This window comes from Phaethon lepturus, unplaced genomic scaffold, assembly GCF_000687285.1.
Source record: "Phaethon lepturus isolate BGI_N335 unplaced genomic scaffold, ASM68728v1 scaffold28435, whole genome shotgun sequence".
NCBI classification, from domain to species: domain Eukaryota; kingdom Metazoa; phylum Chordata; class Aves; order Phaethontiformes; family Phaethontidae; genus Phaethon; species Phaethon lepturus.
In genome coordinates this window covers 1-7,156 of record NW_010538811.1, presented here as the reverse complement: position 1 = coordinate 7,156, position 7,156 = coordinate 1, and the positions used below count along the sequence as shown (strand labels likewise).

At 50.2% G+C, this 7,156-nt stretch overlaps 2 protein-coding genes across 2 annotated transcripts in view; one reads left to right on the top strand and one right to left on the bottom strand.

The window, feature by feature from the left end:
* The window catches only part of ABR (active BCR-related), a gene marked incomplete at its 5' end in the record, with an annotated part of 4,514 nt that extends 4,131 nt beyond the window's left edge, over nt 1–383 (top strand). Inside the window, one exon of the mRNA XM_010286952.1 lies at nt 100–383. Coding sequence (XP_010285254.1) covers nt 100–189 — 90 coding nt within the window. The remainder of the gene's footprint in view (nt 1–99) is intronic.
* A 3,019-nt stretch (nt 384–3,402) lies between these two features.
* Nucleotides 3,403–6,770, bottom strand: TIMM22 (translocase of inner mitochondrial membrane 22 homolog (yeast); the record flags this gene model as incomplete). Its single annotated transcript, XM_010286951.1, has 3 exons — nt 3,403–4,340; nt 5,450–5,522; nt 6,574–6,770. Coding segments are annotated over 3 exons (347 nt in total), but the record flags the coding sequence as incomplete, so codon positions are not given.
* Nucleotides 6,771–7,156: the final 386 nt, after the last annotated feature.

Genomic DNA, 7,156 nt, shown 5'->3' with positions numbered 1-7,156 from the left:
GATTTGTCACTCTTTGCTGGATGTGGCTGCACAGGGACAAGCTGGGAGGTGGCAGCTCTGCCCCTATCTGGCCTAACACCCCCCATTTGCCTGCTACAGGTCCAGGTCCTACTCTACTACCTGCAGCATCCTCCCATCTCCTTCACTGAGCTGAAACGCAACACACTTTACTTCTCCACGGACGTGTAGCCTGCAGGCAGAAGGCACCAGCTGCAAACACTCCCAGCTCCCTGCTGGGGGACAGGGACTGGATCACAGCCCCCGCAGGGAGACCGGCCCGGACCCAGGACGGTGCCGCCTGCAGCTCCTGTACAATTGCGTACCAGTGGCCCGGTCCCGCCCCAGGCGCCGTGCCTCTCTGTAAAGTAGTTGTGTCTTACGTCCCTTCTTGTGTTCAAGAATTGTTTTTATGTATATTTGTTCAACGGAAGAGGTAGTGGCTGACAAGGGCTGTGGAAACAGGCTTCCCCCTTGGCTAGTTTTCTCCTGGACTCCGTTCTGCCTGCTCACTCCTACCAGGCACCCCCCATCTCGCCCAGCTCGAAGCCTGCAGCGTCCCACGAGTGCCTGTTTCGCTGCCCAGCTCCCTTGCCCCAAGCCTGCATGTGCAGCACCGACTCGCTTCAGAGGCTGGGAGCTCACGGGCTTCCCTCCCCGGCGACAGCGACGACCAGCTCTGCTTTGGCTTGCTGCCTGCGCAAATGTTGGACCCCGTGCCTGGATCCTGCTCTGGCCCGAGCAAACCTGCGACCACGAGAACAGAGGAGCGGGGTGCTGCTTCTTCCTCGCCACATCTCTTCGGGGTGCTTTCAGGCCAGTCCACTCTTACAGCCCTTATCCTGTGCTTTGCCTGCGTGCGTGTAGCATGGCGGAAACGTCCCTTGCTGTATCTCGCCTCCAAGTAGCGTTTTGGGGTAACCCATCACACAAGGCTGGAGCGAGTGGTGCTGTGCTGGTCTCAATCCACGGCAGGCTTAAGGGAAGGCCAGGTGGGCAGGTCTGCTCCCCCTGCCCCGCGTTGACCCCCAGGGCTGTGTTTTGGCACCGATGGGGTCCCATCAGGGCACGTGGATCTCACAGTTTCCCCAGGAAGCCCTGGCGGGCGGGGAACAGGGTCCCTGCCGTTTCCATATGCCTGTATCTCTGCTGGAGCGAGGTGCACACGCCCCTGCCAGCGCAGCACTGCCGCGAGGGCTGCCGACGCTGGCTGCACCCTGTGGCAGAGCTTGCCGGCGCACCAGCGTTCTGGCCACGGCCACAAGAATGGGGAGGCTTTTGCTTCCCTCCTTGGCCTTCCCCACTGCCCCGGGCACCGGGCAAATGGCAGCACATGGCCCTGCCTCGGTGCCAGCCAGGCTGCCAGAGGCAAGCGCTCTGAGCGGCAGCTGGACAGTCACCCAGCCTGGAAACCAGCGCAGAGGGACAGGAGGAGGAAAGCCTTCGTGGCCCTTGCTACGGGAGGCAGAAGTGCTTTGTTTGCTCTTTGTCACAGAGCAGTTGCTGCTAAGGTAGCCGTGCCCAGCCAGCTCAGGTCTGTCGTAGTTAGTAGCTCCAGTTCCTGACCATGGCTGGAGTTTTCATGCTGTTTCCCAAGGCAGGATGGCCGCATGCCTGCGCTCGCTGCCAGGCCGTGCTGCGGCCGCCTGAGTGCCTGGCTCCCGGTATGTCCCCCACCCTCCCACACTCACAGGTACCTGTTGGGACACGAAACCTTTCGCTCTGTGAGCTGAGTCCGTGTTCTCGTGGGAAAAGCCCCCATCCCCGATTGCGTTGGCCCGGTGCTCCCCTGTGCCAAATGGAGATGGATGAGAAGTGACCAAGCGTATCCCTGCTAACAGCGGTGTTGCCTTTACCCTCCCGACTAACAGACTGTTCCAGGTAGAGCCCGGTCGCCTGCCACCGATGCACCAGGTATGTCCTAAGCCCAACTCCCTGGGGAAGGCAGCACCTGCCAGCCCTGCACCAGCAAAGCAACTAAAGGAGGGGAGCTCCTTCAGTCCCCCTCCAAAGGGCTCACACTCCAGACCCTGCTCCTCTTGACTACCAGCTGAACAGAAGGGAAACAGCATTGCAGAAAATAACCGGGTGTCTGTCTTGGCCCTGGACCCAGTAAGGAGGCTGAGTTTTAGATCTGACTGCACAACGGATCCCTGTGTGTGTCTGATTTGTTACATGTGTCCAAGTCTCTGTCCATGATACTGTCATTCCAGATGGAGACTGTACAGCCAAATTCCCCCCCTGCGCGACAGTGGCTGGAGGCCCGGTCCACACAGCCCCGTCACAACAGGCTGTGGCCGTCCTCACGACTGGCTTTTGCTTGTCCCTAAAGGAGGGAAAAGAGGGGGGTGGACTCTTGCAGCTACAGGTAGAATAGAACTGTTAATTAATATTTGACTTTCAAAAGTTGTTAAGGATATATTTTTGTTTGTGTTCTGTTGCAATTTCTGTAGATTATAAACTTTAAATGGCTGTAAACCATGTGAGGAGAAAAAAAAAAAGTTAATAAAAATGCAAAGCCCCAACATTTGCACAAAAGGAGCCCTGTGGCGTTGCTGTTTGCACTAACTGATCACCCTGGCATTACAGCTTCTCTTTCTGTCGTGGAAATCTTGCTAGTTGCACTTCAAGCCAGTGGTATAAGCACAGGCATTGTGCCAGGCAATCTTTTAAGAGACTTCTTATGGTTTGGGCTAAATCCCTGCATTTCAGTACATTCTGGAGGAAAAAACCTGGACTGTCTGGAGCCAGCCTGTTTAATCAGCCCAGAATTACTCAAGCTTAAAATTCAGCTGACTTGCACAGCTTCTGGCCTGAGGACACTGAACAGGCACAGCAACGGACATCAGGCTATCTGGAAACCTCATCTGATAGATCACATGGTGCTGTCTCCCCACTTCTTTCTGTGTGGGAATTGGAGACAATATGCCTCCAAACTGACCACCGTGTCAGCCAAACCACCCTGCTAGTATTGCTCTTCCAGGTAAGTAAGTGCTGTCACCATTCTGGGATGTCAAACTGTGGATGCAAAGGAGGGGAAGTGGGTGGGAGAATCCCTATTAGGTGTGTGCACTGAATCCAAAATCCCAGTGCCTCAAAAAGATGAGGGTGGGTGTTTGCCCTTATGGAGTGGCTCAAGGAAGGTTAAAATCAGTCTAAACTATTCCGAGTATAAAAATTACCCCGAGGTCTGAGAACAAACCTTGGTTAGAAGAGCAAGAGGGCTAATATAAATGCAAATCAAAAAGGGAGCAGCTCCTCCAGCTAGTGAACAGATGTTTCAACTTCAGTACCAGTATTCTGCAGAAATAACACTTCACTTTCCCCAGTGTAACACTGGGGCACTCAGAGGTGGTACAGGGACATGATGGGAAACAGACTGTGTGCTAAGTGAATGCCCAGTTATCTGTCTAACAGTGGTTTATTCTCACAACTCTACTTTCTAGTCTCATCATCAAACTGCTGGAACTAGCGGTGTGAGCCTGTGGCAGTTAAAGCAGTAGCAAGATTACGTGTACTCCCACAGCGAGGTTAAATCAGGCTAGCCAAGCGGCTACAGAGAATTATACTTCTGCAATAACCTCTTTTTTTCCCCTTAAACAGTTTTGTTCGTTTGCCAGTAACCACACAGTTCTAAGGCTAAGGATTCCTTTTTGCTTTTCCCTTTAAGACATGGTAAAGAAATCTGGCTCTCATCTCTGTACTTGAAATAAGACAAGTTGTACAGATGGTGGTTTGTCTTCAGCTGGTATTTTAAGAAAAGCCTGGAACAAACTATTTCTCCACAGGATCTTACCTCTCCCCAACAAGAGTAGCAAGCTGCAAACTCATAACTGTTAAACACTTGCAGCACGTTTAAATACACGGTAACCTAAATCACTGCATTTCTTTTTAAAGATTGTCCTCCTGTCTCTTTTGATGCTAGCAACAGACTTAATCAAAATCAGACCCAAAGGATCGAAAAAGCTCAGAGTCCAGGCTTGTTTCCTGGAAACTGACAGTCAGCTGATCCGTCCTGGAGATACTGCTCACCGCGCCTGGCTCCGTCCTCGCATACTCCTGCAAGTCTGCCTGAAGCAGCACGCCAGGGCTCAGAGCCAAATTATTGTTAGTCATTCAGGAAAAGCAGCCAACACCATCCAGCTTGCACTGATCAGGACTCCAAAGGCAGTGGAAAGGTAAGCCTGACGGTTCTTCTGCCGTGATGCAGGCTCTTAGCAGCAGCACCGGAACAAAAGGGAAACTTGCTCCCAAGGGATCCCACTGTTACCGTAGGTAGTAATCAATCGCGGCGGAGAAAGCGGCAAATCCACCACAGCCGATAACCCCTGCTTTCAAACCAGCTGGAATGCAAAAAGGGTGGGAAAAAATGAGACAAAATAGGAAAGATCTTTTTCTTCCCAGTAACTAGCTTATGCTGTGCTGGCTTGAAGAGCTTACACCTGCAGGAACCTGGTGGTCTGCTACCAGGGTCACGCTAGCACTACCACTGCCCAAGGTGAGGGGGGAACCTGGCACACACTGGACTTACTTAAATTACCACGACTGGACTAGCATGGCACGCTGGCTGGGCGCTGTGTTGCTAAGTCTCCCCTCAAGGGCTGAAAGAGAAAATGCCAGCCACCATTGCTGATTGCAGCGCGCTCTGATCTGAGCGCTGCAGGTGGCTTTGTTGTTGGAAAAGTGGTGGATAGGAAGAGCAGCTGCAGCTTTGAAAGCTCTAAAAGGATTAGGGCCAGGATAGACACAACTTAACAAGCTCAATTAGAAGCACTTTCAAGAGCACTTTCTTTTCTTTTATGCTCTGTGGACAGTTTTTTTTTTCTTAAGGAGAGGTGAGAGTTTGATATTTCTGATGAGCTGAGCAGCTCTCTTCCTACATGGGGTTTTTCTCCAGATATCAGGGCTTCCCAAAGCCCCCACTAGTGCCTGCTGGACTCCAATCCCAGTCAGTGCTCCTGTACTTCTATAGCTAAGTAAAATAGTCTATTTGATTTGATATACAGGAGAAAGGAGAGAAGCATTTTACACACTGTGCAAATTAACAGAGTTACTGCCAGTAAAATAGTATATACAAGTAGAGCTCTGTTAACACAAAAGCTGTAACTTCAGAGTTGCTCAGTATGTATTTTTGGCTCACTCCCCACGACACCACAGAAGAGTGTGGAAAGCTAACACCATTTCCTGATTTTTCTTTCAAGTCATTTCTGTTGATTTCTCTCCAATCTCACTGCCCTGTATGACCAAGCCTTCCCTACCCAGACGTATCTTTCAAGCTGACAGGAAAGCAATAGAGCGAGCAACTCTGCCAGTCTGGAGTACACTCTCATGTTGACATCACCATAACCCCATGCAAAGAGATCTGCAGTGTGTGCTCCCTTAAAAACACCACATACTACCTAACCACATTACAGCCTTATCACAGGAAGAGTTCATAGCAGGCACTACCAACCTCTGAAGCCGATTGCTCCTCCTGTTATGCAGCCGCTAATAACACTATTCTTCCAGTCTGACTTTCCACGATACTGTGGAATTAAAAATCAGAGTCAACAAGTAAATAAGGAATAAATGCTCAATAGCTGTACTAACACCAAGAAAGATCAAATGACCTTCCAGCCCCTTCTTAGCTGAGGATGTTTTTCCCCTCTATCCTCAGCAGATGGCCCCCTGCACTCTCAAACATAAGATTTTGCAGGGCCAGGAGAAGAGGAAGGAACCGGTCACCGGCAGAGGTAAAACAAATCCATATGGTGCATTGCAGTGCTATGGCAGAGGTGCTCAGGTGAGCCGATACAGCCCCCAGAACACAGCACTGTGCACTGGCACCAGCTCAGAGATTTTCAAGGCACTATAACCACATAAGTGCAACACTAAGCCTGGCCATGCAGCCTGGTTCTCGGCACAGGTGAAAGCCTCAGCACTCTGCTGACAAAGATGTACTATTTCCATAGCCAGAGCATGTTAATTTTTCACCAGGGCAGAGATCTCTTTGTTCTGCTTCATTGTGCAAGCAGATAAGCTTTTCTTCTAGATGAGTTAAAGAAATAATTGTGTCTTTCAATTAAAAGGCAATACCGAAATTCACAACAGGCTAATTTTCCTATTTAAGAAAATGGATGATAGATTTACCACTGAGCTGCACAAGGTCATTTCTTGCTATGGGGGCAAGAAGGAAATAGGCTTGTTACTTAAGTACTTTCATCAAAGGATCCCTTTCAGCATATGGAATTTTTAGAGGCTCAAATTACCATGTTGCAACTTGCAGTTTGATGTTTTAAAGTAACAAGTACTTGTAGCTAGGGTTTCAAGAAGTAATGCCTATGTTTGCCAATACGTTCAGGACTTGAACTGAAAAGGACTTTGCTGTTGCATGCTTTTCTGCTCATTCTGTCAGAGAACAGCAGTACTGAAGACACGTCTCAAAACTGAGAAGTTCTGATGGCGAAGAAACAGAACAAACTAGCCTATACCCTCGCCCCATCACAAAAGTGATGTACATACTTATTTGGATCTATTAAAAGAGATTATTAAGTGTGCAAGAAAACATTTGATAACACTTAAAAAGTTATTACTCACAGATTCTACCACACATTCGGTGCATGAGAACATGGCACCCACAATGGCGAAGTTCTTTGCGTAGGATATGCCTCGCTGCCCCATATCTTTGAGGACCTCTTTTGCGGTTGGCGTGCGATATGGATCCTTGGGATCAAACCCAACGTTGGTGTCAATGCCAGCTGTGAAGACACCAAATGCGCCTCCCAGAACAAATCCTGTAAAATACAAAAAAAGTAAAGCAAACCTTGGTTGGATTTGAGCAGCACAATCCCCACCAGCACCAGGGTACTTCCGCTCCCAGTACCTGTCAATGCTGCAGCATGAAAGGGGCAGTGCAAGAGCACACATGGCCTGTCTCTTGATACTACAAGACACTGTTGCTGACATCCCCTTGCTGACAGCCCGTGCTGTGCTGGGGAAAGGCTGTGAGCACCTCTTCCTTCGCAAGGAAGGGAGAGAGACAGCAATCCCTCCCTGGGACCTCCGACAGGTACTGGAGGCGGCTTTGAGAGAGGAAAATTAAACGCGGGTGTCCCTGTGCTGCAGTCTCTTCTTCATCCACCCCTTTACCGACGCCACGGGGACACCCTCCCCCCATCCC